At 43.5% G+C, this 22,223-nt stretch overlaps 1 protein-coding gene across 2 annotated transcripts in view; it reads right to left on the bottom strand.

The window, feature by feature from the left end:
• Positions 1-22,223, bottom strand: part of MAST2 (microtubule associated serine/threonine kinase 2) — a 341,008-nt gene that overhangs the window by 62,514 nt on the left and 256,271 nt on the right. Inside the window, exons 7-9 of one of the 2 annotated variants that reach the window (XM_045026441.1) lie at positions 17,669-17,744; positions 9,550-9,570; positions 6,782-6,860 (exon numbers count right to left, since the gene is read on the bottom strand). In XM_045026441.1, coding sequence (XP_044882376.1) covers positions 6,782-6,860; positions 9,550-9,570; positions 17,669-17,744 — 176 coding nt within the window. The remainder of the gene's footprint in view (positions 1-6,781; positions 6,861-9,549; positions 9,571-17,668; positions 17,745-22,223) is intronic. The other variant, XM_045026440.1, reaches the window with a different exon arrangement.

Genomic DNA, 22,223 nt, shown 5'->3' with positions numbered 1-22,223 from the left:
AGGATTTCATTAGCATGGAGTAATGCTATGGAGGTGTGTAGTACATGAAAATTAACACTGTTAATTGGCTCTCTTTAATGTTTGTTATTGTAATTGCTCTGTATTTCATTTCTCCCTAGTTTTACTCATCAGGTGGCTTCTCGTTGAGCAGGCAGTAATAAAATCAGGGCAGCTGACTTTGCAGATGTGTTGTATGTAGTGTTGTTGTACCCACGTTGGTCCCAGGATATTAGAGACACAAGGTGGGTGAGGTAATAACTTTTATTGGACCAACCTCTGTTGGTGAGAGTTCTGTTTTGTGCCTCACTGACAGAAGCTGGTCCAGTAATAGACTCACCCACTTGTCTCTCTTTTGCAGGTATGTGTAACGAACAGGGTTTCCCTTGTTTGGCCGTTACAAAGTGGTGAACAGTTGATTCAGTTTTAAATGATCTGCTGTGCTTATGACATGCGTACACTGGTGTAAGGCATTGATGTGCTGAGTAAGCGCTTTTAACTCCTGAATCCAGAGACAATGGGAGTTAAATGGAAATTAACTGGAATATACTTTTGGCAAAAACATGGATGCTGTTTAAAGGTTGGCTAGAATCTTCAGAAAAGATTAAGAACAGAGTTTCTAGAGTTATTTGCTGTTGAAGATATTGATGAGCTTTAGAAAAGAAAGTTACTTAGTGTGGCTTAGAAGTTAAAGCCAAGTGCTGATGACAGTGTCTCAGCTTAGTGTAAATTCACTGGGGGAAAACAGCACTCTTTCAATGCTGCTAGCCCACGGTGGTGGTGGTGTTTGTTTAGACCAGATGCATCCAAACTTACCAGGAGCCTAAGAACTGCACCTAACTTGCAGGAAAAAACAATAATTGTGCTGCAGCTGCCTACCTCTGATACAGAGGCTGACCTTGCGGTATCCAAGTCTGGCTACCTAGATCAATGTGGGGAATTGCATGCTGGGGCTTATAATCATATATGCGACAGGCCACAATTTTACATAAAAAATTAGAGCAGCTAAGGTCTATGGGGCAGATTCTCTGCCCTGATTCGCTCCCTTTTGCGCCTGAAGAGGTGCACAGAGAGCAGAAACCACTTTTAAGTCACCAGGTACAGAGGAAGCCCCATGCGAGACTAGAGAGGTGGTGTTACCTCCTATGCCTCCTTCCCTTCAGCTATTGGTGCAAGGAGCATTTCAGAGTGGGGACGGGAGCAGCTGAAGCATGGTGCACTCCAGCAATCACCAGCTAGCACATAGTCCCAAGGGTGATCATAGCCAGCTAGCAAAAGTTTGAGCAGTTCCAGGTTTGGTCTAATCTGTGCTTGGGTCAGGAGTGAGAATCAGGGAGTCTGTTAGGACTCCAAACACTGTCATGCCCAGCTTATGCGGAGTGCAGCAAAGAATCTGCCCCTGTATTACACAAGTATGTGGAACACATTTGGCCTTCAAGCTCACTTTAGTCACCCAGATGTATACTGCCTTAGGTGTGCAGTACAAGGAGAGAAAGTTCTCTGTGCATCTTGAGGTAGAAAGGAATGGAAAAACAGTGATGCTTTCCAAGGGATGTATGTGCCATAGACTAGATAATATGCTGTCATATCGGACAAAAAGCTTAGAGAGACAAACTTAAGAAGTGTAGTAATATCAGGGTTCCTAAGTGGTTCTGATATTACATATGTCTTTGATCCAGAAGAAATTAAAATAGAGTCAGCATATAACAAGAGCTAACATATCTGTCAAACTCTTTGCAGATTTAGTAAATAATAGCATCACAATCCATACACCCAGAAAAGAGACATGATGGTTACTGGCATTTCAAGCACTGAAAATGTATGCCTGCCAGCAACACAATCACTCAAGAAACAGAGAAAATTTAAACATTTTCGTCTCATGATGTCTCACCAAAACCCTCCTTCCGCTTTCTCTCTTCAAGAGATATCAGACTACACAGCGCTGGAACTCCAGGGAATATTTAAGGAGATCCAGTGCCAAGTATTAGGAGATGTGCTTTCTTTAGCCAAAGGCTTCTTTAGCTCTCAAAAGCCTTCAAGGAATACATCCATGTACTAACAAAGCATGAGAGCAATGCGAAACACAGCTGTATTATTGATTTTGATGAAGTCACAGAATTCGATATTAGCAGTAGAGCAATGCAAACATCCCTGTGGTATCTCAGTTACAGCCAGAGAATTAGCCAGCTTATTGCAAGCAAAAGCTTGTAGCTAATCTTACTGCAGCTTTTAAATTAACTCTGAGCCTAGTAAATAAATAGCAAATTAGATATCTAAGGAAATAATTGTATATTAGCCTGTTCAATTAATTTCTCTAGGCTCACATATCTGAAAATCTGCACCCACGTCAGTCAAGCACAGCATTCTCAATGCTTGCACGATGAGAAGCGTACTGTCTTCGTACAGTAACTGAAATTTTAAAAGGCAGCAGGTATTTTGCTGAAAAATGGACTTTGTGGCACCAGCAATACAAAAGTTGAAAAATGTACAGAGAGAGCGCGATTCTTTTAGTAAGCTCAGTATAGCTAAGTGTCTAAGTGTTGATTCAGCTGGCAGAGCTGCTGTCCATTGACCAAGACCACCACAGGATGGCTCTCACTAGAGAAATGGGCATAACACACAGCAAATTCAGGCCACCAGAATGGGGCCTCTTAATTGGTTCCAGGCATTCCAGTATTTCACTCACTAATGGTAGGCAGACAGAAGGGGTTAACAAACTGGTTTCTCTCATTTTAAGAGGCAATATAATACAATGGACCGGACACACCAGTCAGGAGCTTGGTATTCCCAGACTCTAGTCTCACCTGTGCCACTAACTCACTGTATCCTTTCAAGCCACTTGAACTCTTAGGCTATGTCTACACAGCCCATGGGAGTGAGCTTCCCAGCCCTGCTTGACAGACGTGGAGTAGTGGGGCTCGTGCTAATGCTCCAAACATAGTTGTGTAGACAGTGCTTTGAAGTTGCGGTTTGGGTTGGAGCTCAGGCTCTGAAGCCCACCTCCCTCCCAAGGCTTTTGCCCATGTTAAAAGATTCCTCAGGCCTTTCCTTTGAACAGCTCTCGTGCCCCCATGCTTCAGAACAAGGACTTGAAATTTGGCAGGGAGCGGCCTTTGCGTTAGCCATGTGCTTTTTGCTGGGCCTGTGAAAATCTGCCCCAAATTTGGCCAAGTTATAAATCTTTGAACAATCACATTTCAGACTGTGCTCCTTCCCTTCCCGACTCCTACCTGAGACTGGATGCTGTACACACCATTTTCTCAGAACAACAGAGCATGCTCCAGCCCAGTGTTACAGGGCCAAAGCCAGATTTTCTTAATAATGGCTGCTCCGAGCTGGGATGGGGTTGGGCACTGGAACTAAGAGCAAGGAGCCAGGCCTGCCCCTGCTGCACAGATAGCATGAAGAATGAGGCTGCCAGATTTTGAATACAGAAGGGAGAAAAGCCAGACAACACAGGAGAGAAAGGAGTAGAATGGGAAAAGGAATCTCGTGAGACTAGGACTGGAGTGGGGGGATAGGGAGAAACTGTGACTGGGAATTGTGGGAGACTGGGAATGAGAATCCAAGGGTACGTCCAGACTACCCGGCGAATCGGCGGGTAGCGATCGATTTTGCGGGGATCGATATATCGTGTCTCATCTAGCCGCGATATATCGATCCCCGAACGCGCTCCCGTCAACTCCGGAACTCCACCGGAGCGAGTGGCGGTAGCGGAGTCGACGGGGGAGCCGCGGACGTCGATCCCGAGCGGTGAGGACGGGAGGAGCCGCGGACGTCGATCCCGAGCGGTATTCCCGTAGCTGAAGTTGCGTATCTTACCTTGACACTGCCCCCCAGTGTGGACCAGGCCCAAGAGGGGGAGACTGTGCTGAGGAGCTGGGGATGGGATGTGTGGGCAGGGAAATGAGGCTGGATGAAGGGCCCAGAGAGAGAGACTGGAAACCAATGGAGGAGAAGGGAAAAGAAGGATTGGATGAGGAGTTAGGAGGGGACAACTGGGACAGGATGGTCAAGGAGGCTGAGGACAAAGACTTGGGGTGGGATGGGGGAATTGGGATTGGCTAGGTGAGGAGATTGGGACTGGGTATGGGGAAGGGAAGAGACAGAGTGGTTGGGATAGCAGACAGTGAGACCAAAGGCAGAGACTTGGACTGGGACTAGAAGCCTAAGGAAGAGAGACTGGGATTTGGTAGGTGAGGAGAATGGGAATGGCACAAAGAGCCAGGAGTGGGGCAGGGACAAGTTGCAGGAGATGGGGCAGCAGGGTCTGTCCATTAAAGCACACTCCCCTCCAGAGCCTGGAACGGAACCCAACATTCCTGAGCCTCACCAGTGCTCTGCAGTAATCAAATATTTGTGAAACTCACTGGAAAAGCTTGTGTCTCATCCTCCCCTCTAATGATGGTCCACATAAAGGATGATAACCTACTAGTGCGATCAGTTACTTCCTTAGCTCAAGCAGAAAATCAGTGTGGTGGATATGTAGTTTCCAACTCTCCTGATGACCCATTGGGTGACAATGTGATACCATGCCATATAATTTGATTTTTTTTTTAAAACTTCAGAAATTACACACAAAAAACTATGTTAAAATATCATCATCAAGGTTACAAAGATAAGCACTCCAGAGCAAGGAAATACCAGAATCAAGGTGCTTATGTTACCTTAATTTATACCTTGTGCATATGCATTATGATACAGTCTTTTATTACATGATCATACGTTCTCTTTCCACAAGACCCCTGTCTCATTCGGTTCACAGGATGGACCTGCTCTGGTGATGCCTCAAGGTTATGTAGTAAAAGGGGCTGTTGTCTGCAGGACCCCTGCTTCATTTGTTGCAGAAGTTGGAAGGTGAATGAGGGGGGATGGATTACAGTAAGAGAAAGGATGGTATGTGGTTAAAACAGTTAAATGCTGCACTGGATAACTGAATTCTGTCTCTTTCTGCTACAGAGTTCCTGTGTGATGCCAGCAAGTTGCTTAAACCAAACTTTTCACAGATGATCACTAATTACATGAACCTCATTTTCTGGGTGCCTGAATTGAGACCCTGGAGTCTGATTTGCAGAAGTGCAAAAAATTCACAGCTGCAATCAGAGGGAGTTGGTTTTTGAACATATAAAATGCTAAGCACTCTGAAAAAATCAGGTCCTACTCATCTCAAATTGGGCTCCCAAAATTAAGAACATAGCAGCAGCCATGCTGGGTCAGACCAATGGCCCATCGAACCTAGCATCCTGATTCTGATAGTGGTGGGTGCCAGATGCTTCAGACAGAATAATAGAACAGGGCAATTTCGAGTGATCCATCCCCTGTAGCACAGTTTCTGGCAGTTAGAGGTTTAGGGTTACCTGGTGCACGGGGTTGCGCCCGACCACGTTAGCTAATAGTCACTGATGGACCTGTCCTCCATGAACTTATCTAATTTTTTTTTTAACCCAGTTATACTTCTGGTCTTCACAATATCCCAAGGCAACAAGTCCCACAGGTTCACTGTGTGTTATGTGTCGAAGTACTTCCTTTTGTTTGTTGGAAACTTGCTGCCTATTAACTTCATTGGATGACCCAGGTTCTTGTGTTATGTGAAGGGGATTAGTGAAGATTAGTAGGCATTTTTTACCTTAATCTCCCTCTGTGTCTGTTCACCATCTGAAAAATGCAGATAAGAATACCCTCTTGCCTCACAGAAGTGTTGTGAAAATTAATTAATTAATTAATGTTTGTGAAGCACTCAGACACTATTGTGATGAGTGCCATAGGAAAGCCCATGAGAAAATTAACAATTCCGTCTTCAGAGCAGGATTTGAATAGTAAGCAGTAAATAAGGCCTCAGGCCACATTTTGCTTTATGAAGATAAAACAAAACACTGAGTAACTGCTCATTAAATGAGCACAGTTCATCCTTTGCACTGAATAGGGCAGAGGTGCTATGGAAAAAAATAGAACGTGATCATATAATTAAAGACTATCATAATGCATACATACAAGAGGGACAAATTAAGTTTACACGGGCAAATTTTATTCTGGCATCTCCTAACTTTTGAGTGCTTGATTTTGCAACATTAATAACGTTCTTTTAATTGAATTTTCTGTGTAATTTCAAATATAATTTACTGTTGATACACAATGAAGAGTATGATTCACAATGTGAAATGTCAGACTGCGACATTAAGGAAAAATGGGCACAGATCTCTTTCAATTTCTGATAATGGCATATTAGGCTTCTGGTGATATTGTAGTCAGGTAAATTGTAAAAGTCTAGACTTTTTCAGTCACGTGTATAAGGAAAATATATAATGAAGGTACAGCTGCATTCAGAGAATCAAACTATTATCAAGTTGAATAACAGGTGTATATTATCACCTTTCCTCCCAGACAGCATGTCAGTAGAGAGCTCTTCTACCCACTGGTGACTAAAGTTCAAAAGTGGACAAGAATTTCACATCTGGTTTAAAAGTAGCTGAGAGCTTGCTAATGATTAAGCATTCCATCTCCAAGTGCCGACACTACCGATGCAATGTTCCCCTCAGCTGTGCAATGGAGAAGGGGCAGTGGGACTGGCACGAATACTGAAGGCAAAGAGTAGATGGGAAGAGCTGGGAAATGGAGAAAAAGCAGCACAACTGATAATTAAAATATTTTTAAAGCAAATAGCATATTAAATTAAAGGTTGACAAAACAATGAAAAAATATTGAACATCTAGCAAGGATTTAAAAGTTGATGGGTTAGGATGTATTTAAACACACAGAGTTATCTGAAAAAGTCTTTGCCACTTACTGAAACTGTTGAACTGGGAGTGTTTGTTCCATATCCAGATGAAGGAAGAGAGGCCAGGGACCAGCGGCGCCCATCCGTTCTGAGGAAAAGATGCAAGAGAAATTATTTTGATGGATACAATGTGGACAATGTTTTGGGGAAGGTCTAAAATAGATCGCCAACCTTACATTTTGATTGCATTTTCCAGAGAATCCAGTGGTCCTAGAAATCACTTTGGGTAAAATTTTCAAAATGCATCTGTGTGAGTGAGGACCTTAAATCTCACTGAAAGTCAATGGGACTTAAGCCCCTAAATGACTTAGGCACTTTTGAAAGTTTTACCCTTTGTTTTTAAGTGGACATTATTGGGATCAGATAAATCTTTTATACTTCCAAATTTCATTAAAAGAGACAGTCACAGCAGCTGATTTCCTTAGGGTAACACCTTGGAATCACTGCTGCTGCAGCTCCTTTGCCCTCCAAATAGCAAATTATATTATATTATATTAATTATTATATTATATTATATAACATAGCACTAACTTTTTATTCTCTAAAGATCACTTTCCTCACTACTATTTACAATATTAGTAGTAATTTGCGTTCTTGTATTTGTAACCTATGGAAATGTCTCCTCACCATTGGAAAGAGTGTTGCGCACACAGCTGCTAAAGAAAAAAATGTGACAAACCAAAAAACCCACCGATGCATACTAGAAATACTGCAGAAAGGGTGGCGTAATTTTAACACCAAACCTGTAAAACATGAAATATGTAATTGCTTCTAAAAGAGACATCAATTTCCCTCAAAAAACCTCAGGGAGGGAGAAAATTGTATTCATTAGCTAAATCTAGTAAGTGTCTCTGTCTCCTGTTAAACCCCAAAGCATTCTATCCCATTCACAATCCACTCTGGGATGGATGATAATGGTTTCCATCCTGTCCTGTACTCCACATCAATAGAACTACCACCATGTATTAAGATTTCTGGTACAAGTATCATTTCTCCCAAAACAGAGGCAAATTATCAATACCTGTTCACATAAGATGAGAGTGAATTCAACAATTAAGAGCTTTTAATACAATTTAGAGAAGACTCCTGGTTTTTTGGTGCAATTTACATACAGTACATGGGTATATAACAGGATCTTTTTTTTTTTTTTATTAGTGGAGGACCAAACTTGGGCTTATAATGGAAACTCAGTTAACCTTTGCTATGGAGTGAATGCCATCTCTCAATTATCCACCCACATAGGCCCCCTGGTTCAGGAAGGTTCTTAAAGCATGTACTTGAAGTTAAGCACATGCTTTAGTTTTTTCCTGAATATGGATGTTTTCCTGAACCACAGCCTTCTTATACTGACATGTACCTCTCCTTGTGGTAATAAAACTATTTGAGCACCAGAGAGGAGAATAAATATATTTATTTCTGAAAGAATACCAAAAAAAAAGGTTCATGCTTCATGCACAAAATCATAAAGGTTTAAGCTTTATAACCAATTCCTATTAATGCATGCCTTAGTTAAAACTCCATTTAGACATAGGGTGTTTCTGGCAAGATACCAAGAGAATCCTCCCCACATATTGCAAAAACTTCTTGTTATATTCCTGAAAACTTCCAAATTTCCTGTACACTACAGAAAATTCCTTTCTTACCTCCATAAAAGCAAGTGTAAACAGACAATGTGAATTATTGGGCTACATGATTAGGTAGCAGACTGGTGACTGGATGGGATTTAGGAGATCTGTGTTTAGTTCCTGGTTCAGACAGACTTTCCACATGACATTAGGCAAGTCACTTAACTTACCAGGTGCCTCAATTCCTTCATATATAAAATGGGGACAATCCTGCTTTTTTATTTCACAAGAGTGTTGAGGAGATAAAAATCCATTAAAGATTGAGAGAGGCCCAAACACTATGGCAATGAGGGCCACATAAGCAGATAGACATATTAGATGAGAGATTTTAGAAAGCACAGATATTATTGAACAGATGCAAAATCATAGAAGATTAGGCCCATTTTCCTCTTCAAAGGATTTTCATATTTTGATTGCAAAGATGTAAAAACTATCTCCCATTCCCCTTAGCTCCACTTAAACTATCCCAAGATGGCAAGTCGCAGTTCTTGGTGCCATTTCCACAAAAACTGATGCAACATTGAGAAGTGTGTTAATCAATGTAATGAAGACCAGCTGTGTATCTTGCCAACAAAGAGCATCAGTATGCAACTAGAAAAATTTCTTTTTCAAAAATTCAAGAAACAGACAGCAAGACTTTCAAAGAAAATTACTTCCTCAGTTAGCAAAATGTTTCAAAATTACTTCAATGTGTAAAATAAGAGGAAAAGATATAAAAAGTGACTCAGTACTAATTTAGGAAGGGATGCTGGGAACAAAAGAAAACTTTAGGTCATTTATTTCATTTTGGAATTATCCCTGCTGGGACAATGAAACATTGGCAAAACAAACAACTTTGGCCATACATAACCTACTAAAAAGTAATTTTAAAGCAAGTGTGTTTGTGGCAGTTGTGTTAACATCACGCAATGTAGACTAGATCAACTTCACCATGACAAAGTGTTGTGTGAACAAAGCATTTTCTCCTGGAGGGATCCCTGTTAATTATAAGTTGCTATACAAAGACTCAAAATTTTTATTCTCAAAGTGTAAATGCTGAATGCCTAAATGGGGTTATTACAGCACACATACTCATTAGCCACATATCATAATACAATCATGCAAAAGCATTACATACACACAGCAGCAATATATATCTGATATACCCTTTACCTGTCTGCTCTGTGTCCATGGCTGAATTGAAGAAATTGTGCAGTGATAATAAGGAAGGGAAAAAATAAAAATCATGAATGTGATTTCTGGAAAACCAGTAACAAAATTTGACTATTGATCATTACAGTCACTTTTACTGAATGTCACACAATACTGCATGGACAGAAGTGGATATGTCCTTCATCCTGGGAGAATTCTGAATATACTGACTCTGTGGGTTTGAAAAATACTCACTGAATGCTTGTCAACTACCTACTGTCAGATTTTTGATTAACCGCTACTTAAAATGAGAGCCACTCTACAAGATTTAGTGGTGAACCTATTGCCCTTAAAACTAGCATGCTGCTTTCTCAACCAGAACTGCAATATTTTCCATAATGCTGAAGGATCAACTGGTTACAGTTCTGTATTGTGGGAAGAGGAGCCATAAATACTGCACAAAAAGGATAATCTCTGAAGAGAATAGGTCAAACGCAAAGGGAAGAACATGGGCACAAAAACTGATTACCTACCTTTCAGTAACTGTTGTTCTTCGAGATGTGCTGCATATATCCATTCCATTCTAGGTATGCGCGTGCCCACGTGTGCAGTCATCGGAGATTTTTGCCTTAGTGGTATCTGTAGGGTTGGCAGCGGCGCCCCCGTGAGTGCTGCGCTCATGCGTCGGTATATCAGGCACCGCCAGCCCTAGGCCCTCTCAGTTCCTTCTTGCCAGCAACTCTGACATAGGGGCAGGAGGGCAGGTAACGTAATGGACATGAGCAGCACATCCTGAAGAACAACAGTTACGAAAGGTAGGTAACCATTTCTTCTTCTTCGAGTGCTTGCTCATGTCAATTCCATTCTAGGTGACTCACAAGCAGTGTCAATGGAGGAGGGCTTGGAGTTCACGGTCTTGCAGCGTGTAGCACTGCCTTGCCAAAACCAGCATCGTTCCAGGCCTGCTGGGTAAGTGCATAATGGGATGTAAACGTGTGGAACAGATGACTAGGTAGCAGCTCTACAGATTTCTTGGATCAGCATCTGAGCCAGGAAGGCCACTGATGACGCTTGCACTCTGGTTGAGTGCACTGTGACTACTGCTGGTGGAGGCACTTTTGCCAACTCATAGCAGCAGTGGGTGCAGGCCGTGATCGATGTCAGGGACAAGCCCTGGAGCTTGAGGTGCAGAAGATAATCCAGGATCACCTTCAGTGAGGCCTGCTCAGCCAAGATAAGTTGTTCCGAAGCCCAGCACGTGAACCTTTTCCACTTGGCCAGGTAAGCTGCTCTGGTGAAGGGCTTTCTCCTACCCAACAAGACCTGTTAAACCCAGACTGAGCATTCCTGCTCTTCTGCATTCAGCCATGCAGTAGCCATGCTGTCAAGTGCAATGCTGCTAGGTTCGGGTGCAGCAGGTGTGGCCAGAGAGATAGCTGCAGCTGGGCGGCTACCGAAAGGTCCAGCAGCGTGCCGAACCAGTGCTGATGAGGCCACTCAGGGGGTATCAGGATAACCTTCACCCTGTTCTGTTCGATCTTCATGAGGACCCTGTGGATCAACAGCACTGGCAGGAAGGCGTACATCAGGGCCCCCGACCATGGGAGCAGAAAAGCATCTGACATGGAACCCCTGTCCATCAAAGAATCATAGAATATCAGGGTTGGAAGGGACCTCAGGAGGTCATCTAGTCCAACCCCCTGCTCAAAGCAGGGCCAATCCTCAGACAGATTTTTGCCCCAGACCCCTAAATGGCCCCCTCAAGGATTGAACTCAAAACCCTGGGTTTAGCAGGCCAATACTCAAACCACTGAGCAATCCCTTCCCCACATCCCTTTGAGTGAACAGAACATGTGGCATTTCTAGTTCTGTCGGAACGTGAAGAGGTCCACCTGGGGAGTTCCTCACTTTTGGAAGATCACACTGACCGTCTCCGGGTGGAGCGACCACTCGCTGCAAGACAAGAAGGGTCCTGCTGAGGTGATCTGCTAACACATTCCTGGTCCCGGGCAGGTGCACGGTTACCAGATGAATGGCATGCCACATACAGAAGTCCCAAAGGCTGAGAGCTTCTTGGCAAAGGGCTGATGACCTGCCTCTGTCCTGCCTGTTGATGTAATACATAGTGGCAGTATTGTCTATGAGGACCTGCACCACCTTGCCCTTCAGGTGGGGCAAGTAAACCTGGCAGGCCAGGCAAACCACTTTTAGCTCCCTGACATTGATATGAAGGGCCAGATCACCCCACAGCCAGCAGCCTTGAGTGCTGAGCTTGCCCAGACGGGCTCCCCCAGCCCAGCTCCGAAGCACCTGAGACCAGGGTCATCGACGAGGACTAGGCCACAAAGAACTCCCTCCAACACCGATCCAGGGTTCAACCACCAATACAGGGATGACAGGATGTGCTCCGGCACCCTGACTACCCGGGCCCCACAACCAACTTGTCTGGGGACAAAAATGAGGACTGTACCCCTGAGGGAGGCCCAGGGGCATCTTTCCCCGTGGGGGAGGGTGGCTTAGGGGAAGGTGCAGTCTTCTCTGCCTCGACCTCCAGGTGTGCCTCATGCACTGAGCCCGGTGCTGTCAGTGCCGCCATCTGTTGCTCCCAAGTGGCAGCCGATGAGCAGTGTGAAGGGGGCATCGCCATGACCAGCATCCCCCACGTACTCCACTGCACGTCGCTGCCAAGGCAGCACCGTCAATGTCGACATGGCCTCCGTTACCCATTCGCACCAGTGGAATCTAGACAAGGGGCTAAACTGCCCTTCCGCGCCGCACGAATCCCCTTCCAGTGACCACAGTGGGGCCATCGACACCCGAGTCTGTCTGCTAACTGTCGCTGTCCACGACCCGTGCCCAGAGCGAGGGGATCGGTGCCGGGGGGACAGGAGACATGACGGAGAGTGCTCCCACAGGTTAGGCGACCAGGACCTGCACCGAGAGGATGACCAGCAGGAAGGTGAATGGTACTGGTAGTACGGAGACTGGCGGTCCCTCTAGGCGATCTGCGTTGAGACAGCGGGGATCGTGATTGCAGTGCCAGTGACCGAGGGTGAGCCCCAGAGGATCTCTGCTGCAACTCCAGCGATCTGTAGCATGGAGGTGGAGAGCATTGCTTTGTCTCGGGGGATCAGCAGTGCTCCACTGCCCCGAGTGGTCTTAGCGGCTGGCTTGCCCTTGTGGGGAGCCTTTGCTGCTTCCTGCGACATGTGCTCTGTCAGCGGTGCGGGCGGAGGCCTTTGCTCTCTTGGTGCCGGGGCAGCTTGTGAAGGCATTGGTGCCATCAGGGCTTTAGGTCCCATGCTGCTCCTGGAAGTCGTTGGTGGACCTTTCAAGGGGTTACGGGCCCCAACCAGGGAGGCACAAACGTGTGGCTCTGGAGTGGCCAGGCAGCCCGAAGTGAGTCCCTTGCCTGATGATCCATGGCCGTTCCTGACTGGTGCTGGAAAGCCGGGCTTCCTTACTATCTTTTTGGACACTGACAATGAAGAATGGTGCCTGGTGGAGCCCAGTGCCAGGGACACACTGTGCACCAAGGCTGAGGTACTCGGCGAGTCCTGGCGGGGCAGGACGGAAGCCGGACGAAAGGTGGACTCCATGAGGAGACCCCGTAAACAAATATCCTGCTCTTTGTGCATACGGGCCCGAAAGTTTTTACAAATATGGCACTTATCTCTCACGTGTGATTCCCCCAAGCACTTGAGGCAGCTGCTATGGGGGTTACTTACAGGCAGTCCGGGCAGGGCTTAAACCTGGAAGACCAGCGCATGCCCCGTCTGAGGCGAAGTCCCCGCTAAAACTCTAACTACTTAACACTAAGTACTATAAACAAACTATTTTACAAGGCCCTAAGTCTCGAAGTCGGTAAAGGCGAAAAACCACTAGCTCTTGCTATGCAAGGAAAGGTGCTCCGACTAACCACCACAGGCGGTAAGAAGGAACTGAGAGGGTGTAGGGCCAGTGGCGCCTGATATACCGACACACAAGGGTCACTCAGTGCGGTGCCACTGCTGACCCTACGGACACCGCTAAGGCAAAAATCTTCGACGACCGCGCACATGGGCACGCACACACCGAGAATGGAATCGACATGAGCAAGCTCTCGAAGAGGAAAAACCATTTCTACTTGATGGTAGGGCCTGTGAAAGAGGAAGAGGTCAGACGTGGATGATCTCTCGGGCCCACACAATGATGGCATAATGTTTGTGAGAGATGGAAAATTCTGCTCAGGTAAGATAAGGAAGCACAGTACTTTCCAACGACCCAAGGCACAGAAATTCTCCTGGCAACACAGCGTAGTGATCCACTAAATATAGCTGCACCAGCAGTGCCAGGACAACTAAACCCAGACTTTAAGGATTTAGTGCTACTGGTATCTTGGCTACTTTAAATATTGATGTCATTTTTCTCTTCCTTTTTTTTGGTCCTTGTTCAAATAAAAACAGTTTGAAACAATTTTACATTTTAAACTGAGCATCAGCACACAACTTAGACCAAATTAAAATGTATTTTAGTAAAGCTATAGATAAAGGGGGTCCCTGAGCCTCCCAAATCTCCCATTTTTCCTCCCCTTCCCTTCATTAAAAGCCAAAAGTTAATGGCAACCCTCTTTCCAGAGGAATGCTTGATGCAGCTACCTGTGGAAGCAGGCTCTCTCACAACTTCTGTCTGGCAGAGGTGGTTACTAGAAAGGTGACATACTTCCCTTCTCCCCCATTCCTTACGGCTCTCAAGAGCTTTCTTTGCACAGCTTCCAGCCCCCCTTTTTCTGGGATGGAATTTGATCCCCACGTGGCAGCACTTGTATTTCTATACTCTTTTCACAGCACCTTTCTCCTGAGGCAAAAATCTAAGGTGCCAGGCACTTGATGCCCCCATACAAGTTTTGTAAAAAAATAGTTTTATAAAATGAAACATTAATAGAAATATTTCTGTAAAAGCCATTTAAAAAGATCTATGAAAACACTATGTTATTTGGAGTTAAATATTACCCACCATCCCCTGCATTTGGAACCCTAACTTAGAAGACCAGTGGCCAACTTTCACGCAGTAAATAAGCACCCCGACTTTCACAATAAGCCAAAAATCAAGCGAATCCCATCTCAAAACAAGGCCAGAACACGCCAGTCCCTAAGAACCCCAACACGCTGTGTGACTAGATTCCCCCCCGACATACAGTCTAGGACTGTGGGGGGCCCGCTGTGCACTTGTGACGCTCTCCCCTCCCTTGCCCCACTTGCCAGGATTGGTAAAAAAAGAAGCAGCAACAAGCGAAAAGCCAAAAACCAGCCAACAAGCAACTCATGAGCCAATTCATCCAAAAACAAGCCCAATTTCCGCGTCTTTTCCACAGGTCTGGCATGTCAGCTTAGAAGTGCTGTCTAGTGTATAGGGAATCAAGAGACCTCAGTTCTACTCCTGGCTCAGAAACTGACCTCCTGTGTGCAAGTCACTTCATGTCTCTGTGCCTTTGTTTTCTTTCCAATCCTTTTTCTGATTTGTTTATTTAGACTGTAAGCTCTTTGGGGGGAAAGGACTGTAACTATGTGGTCTGCACAGCACCTAACCCAATTGTGCCCCAATGTCAGCTGGGGTTTCTTGGCCTTACTGTAATAAATAACATAACACCACCACCATTGTATTGTGACACGGGACAGAATGTGAAATTGTCCAGGCTGGTTCCATTCTCTATACTGAACGAAATGCAAAAGCTAGACAAAGAGCAGTGTTATGCCTAAAAGAGCACAGTATACAGGTTGTGGCCTTGGAACTTTGTAGCACTAATCGTTGCACAATTCATGATTTCCAGGTCACTGTTTAAACAATAAATGCTCACAGAAAGGCAGACATTGCAGCAAATGTCTTGTAAAATCATTGATGGTATTTGCTAGGGGCAGGTTCAAGTTTTCCTGTCACTGTCATCACAAAACCACCTATGAAATACAATGCACTGCTCCGCTGAGGTTATACTGTTACAAGGTTTGCTTTCTGCTTTGAAAAGGGCTGGGCTTTAAAAGTAATATTGTTAAAATTGTAACAGCCAACAACTGCAGGAAGTTATGCCTCCAGTTTTATCGAAAGCTTTCCTTCATGCAGTCCTGGAACCCGATCCCAGGCTGCTGTCAACTGGCACAATTCAAGTGACATCAGTGCAGCTACACTGATTTACACCTGCTCAGGATCTGACCTCCCTTTTTAAATAGGAATGTATTTAAACCATTTGTACTGAAGCTGCTCTCTTCCCTCCTGCCTGCCTCCTCCTCTCCCCGTCCACTGTATAACAGGTGTGGATCCAGATAATGAATATGAAACCATGACATTTGTGACTAACAATAACTCATCCTTATGTGATGCCTGAAAAACAGCATCAAGTCTGCTGCCAACAATGTATAGAGGTGTCAGAGGTGGGAAGCAACTCAAGTGACTGACTAGCAAACGCTTTCCTTGAACTATCTGACACTCAGGAGCACAGCCCATGGCCGATCTTTGACTTCTCCCTCTCCCTGCCCCATATATCGCAACTGTTTACAAATCCTGCCTCTTCCTTATAATAATAAATAAATAATTGGAGATATACCAATCTCCTAGAACTAGAAGGGACCCTGAAAGGTTATTAAGTCCACCCCCCCTGCCTTCACTAGCAGGACTAAGTACTGATTTTTGCCCCAGATACCTAAGTGGCCCCCTCAAGGATTGAACTCACAACCCTGGGTTTAGCAAGCCAGTGCTCAAACCACTGAGCTATCCCTCCCCCTCACCTTTCTATTTAACTATCAAGCAAGCAAGCTAAAAGTCCTGTTTAGGCCCTCATCATATCCCATCTTGATTACCACAACCTCTGCTTCTCTGGCCAACACTCAGATGGTTTATTTCAGTCCATGCAAAATGCAGCCACTAGGATCATCTTCCTCATACATGAATCTGATCTTACTACCCTCCTTCCCCCCCACACACCACATCAGGTTCAGTCTTATCCTTGATTTCAAGGCCCAACATTTATCTGCTCCTTGCTACTTATCCAACTTCTCTCTCTTTGTGTTATGCCTCCCTCACTCCCATCCTGTGCCCTCCATTCTGCTAAGGATGCCAAATTCAATACCCCATTTATCTGTTTCATTCACAATTGTCTTCACACCTTCTCTTCTATTGTTTCTTACACTACACCCATCACCATGGAATCTGAGCTCCTTCCAAAAGTACATTACATGATGTGATTAGCAGCTGTTATGTGAGGTTCCCCACACCACCAACTATATAGGAACACCCTTCCTAAACTTGTCAACAAGGCAACTGCCCTCTCCACATTTCAATCCCTCTGTATTATGCTAGTGAAACACTACGCATTCCTTTTGCAAATGTTAAATTAATACTAAATGTAACCTATTAACTGTTTCTCCTTTCTATAGCAATATTGCTAAAGGCCACTCTTTCCCTGTCATGATCAAAGACTGGGAACAGACAGAGAAAAAGACAGGTTGCAACTAGTCTTATGGTGCAGACATTTATCTATTTGGTAAATTCTGAGTATTTCATTTTAAGCTACTATATTAAAAAAAGAGATTCAAATGTCATAGGTAGCAAAGAGATCAAGAATTGATGAACAAATATGTAGAATTTGATTGGCTTCATGAACAAATAGGTTTCTTTAAAAAGGAGACGTTCAGGATCCCTTAAAACACACTTCATCTACTGATTAGGAAGTGGGACCTGAAAGAGTGCCATGGAAATGTGACTAATAAACGATGTGTCGTCTATCGTCACCCTGATCATCTTGTTTTATCCCATCCTTTGCTCTCCAACCCTTCTGTCTCTGGCTTTTTTAGACTGCATGTCCCTCATGCAGAGGCTCTGAATCATCTCCCATGTTTGGAAAGCACCTTGCAGTAGCACCCAAAATGTGCAACTGCAATCTAAACAAAAAACAATAAATACTAATAATAATGGAGTGACAATCAGTACCTGTAGAGAGAAAACAGGAATGCTGAAGACATTTCTAGACTCTAAAAATCACAGTCTAATCTGAATTTGAAACAGAACCTAAAAACCTCTAAATGGAAACTACTTTCTGAAGTAGAAAATATGCAGTACACTCAGGTGGCTTTCACATGCCAGTCATAAGAAGCAAAATGTGCTAACTTACCTACGGGCAGGAACAAAGGAAAAATGAGCAGGTGCATTGGGAGAGAAATTCCTGGGACTGTCCAATGGACTGCTGCCTGTTTGAGAAAGTGGGGAACATTTACATTTGTGTTACATTCACAACAAATAACTTTCTTGTCACAATATCTGATGAATGAGTTGGCATGCTACATGAACAGTTTTGATTAACATCTATAGTTCCAACTAACCAAGATCTCTGAACCTTTTAATAGCTTGAACAATAGCTTGTTAAATATTTTTTTGACTGTGAAAAAAATGGAAAGTTGATTTTTTCTCTCTACCATGAAATTAATGTTTTTCCTTACTTTTTAGAATGTAAGTTAAGATGTGGATTTTCCAGTTTAAATTGTCAACAAAAACTAAGTAGCACACAATGCATCAACTATATACAATATATTTGTTCTTGGATTTTTTTTAAATGATTCTTCTGTATGACTTAACCCAATATTTAGCAATGAGAAATGATAGTTAGAAATGAAGCTGATTACATTCTACTCAAGATTAAAGAGGATTTTAAAGGAAATACTTCTGTCCTCCCACTGTGAGATGCATTGGTGCAGATTGCACTCTGTCAATAAAATGTATTTTATTGCACAATCTTGCAAACCCAACATAGTGCTCCTTACAGTGAATATATTCCAGTGGAATTGCTCATGGTAGCAAAACAGTACACCCACGAGTAAATGCTTGCAGGAATGGACCATAACATAAATGTGGTATTTTAAAAAACAACTCTTTGCCCATCAATAATTTACTGTATTTCAGAACACTGGAAATTAAGATAAATGTATTTATTAAGTACACTTTTCTATCATGAAAATGAAAATCCCAGTGTGTTAGTAAGCTGAAGGAAAAGATCTTTGAAAACTCGTGGCGATCGGGAGAGGTATTGGACAATTGGAAAAAGACAAATACAGTGCCCATCTTTAAAAAAGGGAAGAAGGAGAATCCAGGCAACTACAGCCTCACCTCAATCCCTAGAAAAATCATGGAGCTAGTCCTCAAGGAATCCATTTTGAAGCACTTGGAGGAGAGGAAGGTGATCAGGAACGGTCAACATGGATTCACCAAGTCAAGTCATGCCTGACCAACCTGATCTCCTTCTATGATGAGACAACTGGCTCTGTGGATATGGGGAAAACGGTGGACATGATATAGCTTGACTTTAGCAAAGCGTTTGATACAGTCTCCCACAGCATTCTTGCCAGCAAGTTAAAGAAGTATGGGCTGGATGAATGGACTATAAGATGGACAGAAAGCTGGCTAGATCGTCGGGCTCAACGGGTAGTGATCAACAGCTCCATGTCTAGTGGGGCAGCTGGTATCAAGCAGAGTGTCCCAGAGGTCAGTCCTGGGGCTAGTTTTGTTCAACATCTTCTTAATGATCTGGATGATGGGATAGATTGCACCCTCAGCAAGTTCATGGATGACACTAAGCTTGGGGGAGAGGTAGATATGCTGGAGGGTAGGGATAAGGTCCAGAGGGACCTAGACAAATTGGAGGATTGGACCAAAAGACAACTGATGAGGTTCAACTAGGACAAGTGCAGAGTCCTGCACTTAGGACAGAAGAATCCCATGCACTGCTACAGGCTGGGGACTGACTGGCTTAGCAGCAGTTCTGCAGAAAAGGACCTGGGGATTACAGTGGATGAGAAGCTGGATAGGAGTCAGCAGTGTGCCCTTGTTGCCAAGAAGGCCAATGGCATATTGGGCTGTATTAGTAGGAGCACTGCCAGCAGATCGAGGGAAGTGATTATTCCCCTTTATTCAGCACTGGTAAGGCCACACCTGGAGTACTGTGTCCAGTTTTGGTCCCCCCACTATAGAAGGGATGTGGACAAATTGGAGAGAGCCCAGTGGAAGGCAACAAAAATGATTAGGGGGCTGGGGCACAAGACTGATGAGGAGAGGCTGAGGGAACTGGGCTTATTTAGACTGCAGAAGAGACAAGTAAGGGGGGATTTGATAGTAGACTTCATCTACCTGAAGGGGGGTTCCAAAGAGGCTGGAGCTCGGCTGTTCTCAGTGATGGCAGATGTCAGAACAAGAAGCAATGGTCTCAAGTTGCAGTGGGGGAGGTCTAGGTTGGTTATTAGGAAACACTATTTCACTAGGAGGGTGGTGAAGCACTGGAATGGGTTACCTATGGAGGTAGTGGAATCTCCATCCTTAGAGGTTTTTAAGGCCCGGTTTGACAAAGCCCTGGCTGAGATGATTTAATTAGTGTTGGTCCTGCTTTGAGCAGTGGATTGGACTAGATGACCTCCTGAGGTCTCTTCCAACCCTAATCTTCTATGATTCTATAATTTTATTTCTGTATTGAAACAGGTTCTCTCGGGCCATTGGGTGGTCTATTTCATGATGCAATCATCTTCTCTGGTGGAGTGTCCTTGTCTTGTGGTGAAGGCAGTTTCAAGTGTCTTAAGGTGTATATCCTGGACTTTCTCCTCATGCGAGTGCCTGAACGTAGATAACAGATTTCTTGGTGTGTTTGGGGTGGTTACTGAAGGTAGACATGGTGATCCATGTGTTTCTTGTATATTGTTGTCTGTAGGGTTCCACTGTTGAAGCCAATCATATTGTCCATGAATTTGATGGCTGGTGTGAGAGTGTTCCAGAGAATATTTAATGGATGGGTGATGGTTGTTGAAGTTGTGGTGGAAGTCTACGAGGGACTTAAATTGTTTGTCCAGAGGATGCAAATATCACCTATGTGTATCAGGTATATAATTGGTTCTGTGGTGCATTTGTGCACTCAGGCATATGTGGCTGCATCCACGGTTGAGTTTGCTAAGTGCTCCGATGGTGGCTGGTTTTCGACAGTAGCCAAGGAATGAGAGTACTACTTTGATGGGCATGGTGATATAATGGATATCAAAGATTCTTCTCTTTATATGTGCTCCTATATTAACAAGGAACATGAACCTTCGTCGTCTTGGTTGAGGGTGATGCCAAGCAAGATTGATGCTGACCTAAACAATGAAACTTACAATGCCAGCAACATCAAGCATATACCAGTTTACATAAAGTGGTACAACTCTCTAGTGTGGAACAGTTGTACTGGTATAAAGATGCTTATATGGGAAGGGAAATAAGCTATATCAACTTACGGTGCTTTTATGCCAGTAATAAACAGCATCTACACTAGGGGTTGCATAACTACTTCGGTTAAAGAAAATCACATATCTAACGAAAATAGCTGTACAAAAACTGTAGAACAAACTTTAAAAAGAACTAGATAAATTCATGGAGGATAGGTCCATCAATGGCTATTAGCCAGGATGGGCAAGGATGGTGTCCCTAGACTCTGTTTGCCAGAAGCTGGGAATGGGCAACAGGAGATGGATCACTTGATGATTATCTGTTCTGCTCATTCCCTCTGGGGCACCTGGCATTGGCCGCTGTCGGAACACAGGATACTGGGCTAGATGGACCTTTCGTCTGACCCAGTATGGCCATTCTTATGTTCTTAAAATGGAGTTTTAAGGGAAGAATTAGAGACATGTTCATGAAGCATAGACATGCAGAGGGGAGGGAGATTGGACAATGGCTGGAGAGGTAGGTTGGGATAAGGGTTTTTTTTTTAGACTGCAGGGACCAGATCATGCTTGAGAGGGTAATAAGAAGGGGCAAGGGAAATCAGGTGGCAGGAGGTTTTAGGTAGGTGGAGTGCCAATCACTCAGTTATCCACATATCTAAAGTATTGCACATTTTATTCTTTTAAAAATAAATAGAAAGTGGAAAATGGAAAGTCTTTTTTTCAAATCTTAAAAATTTAATTATGAGCTAAAGTTCTTCAGTGGTATGAAAGATATTAATCCAAAATTCACATGTAAATGTGATCTTTTCTGATACGTAGTACTGGTAAACAGAGCTTCGGCCAATGTTTTTAAAAATAGAGCTGACATTAATTGAGGGTATTGCATACCTAACCAAACCAAAGCTTAAATTTTTTTAACATTAAAATGTAAATTACTCTAAAATTCTAATACTGGGACCAGTTTTTAAAACAAAAACAGGGTTTATAAGTTATTTATCCTTCAGTTTATTGATAGAGGCATAATATTTAAGTGGTGTGCACATGAAATAAAATTTGAGATGAAAAATGCTTACTTGATTGAGTACATTTCTATGTGCAGTAGAATATATAAATGCAAAACTATATACATTAATTCATTTTTTCTCTTATTATAGTGGATTATTAGAGTATAGTCCATTCTTCTTACTCATATATAAGACATATGCTAATTTTATTTTATTTTTTAGGTTTAATTAATGCACATCAATTAAAATTAACTTTTTTAAGAGACTTTGATCTCTGAAAAAGATTTATTGCCAAGGACTTTTAGTTTAGTAGAGAATTCATATCAACAGGTGGACCAACAGTGTAGGAAAGCTGAAAAATCTAGGAAATCAGCTGAAATATTAGAAAGTGTAACGATTTAAAACGTATGAACAGCAATCCCTGTGCACACTGCTTAATAACATTCAGAGAGGATATGAAATTGATTTTAGATTTGGCCTTAAAACT

This window comes from Mauremys mutica, chromosome 8 (genome assembly GCF_020497125.1).
Source record: "Mauremys mutica isolate MM-2020 ecotype Southern chromosome 8, ASM2049712v1, whole genome shotgun sequence".
Classification (NCBI taxonomy): domain Eukaryota; kingdom Metazoa; phylum Chordata; order Testudines; family Geoemydidae; genus Mauremys; species Mauremys mutica.
The sequence above is the reverse complement of the archived record's forward strand: the minus strand, read 5'-3'. Positions and strand labels throughout refer to the sequence as shown.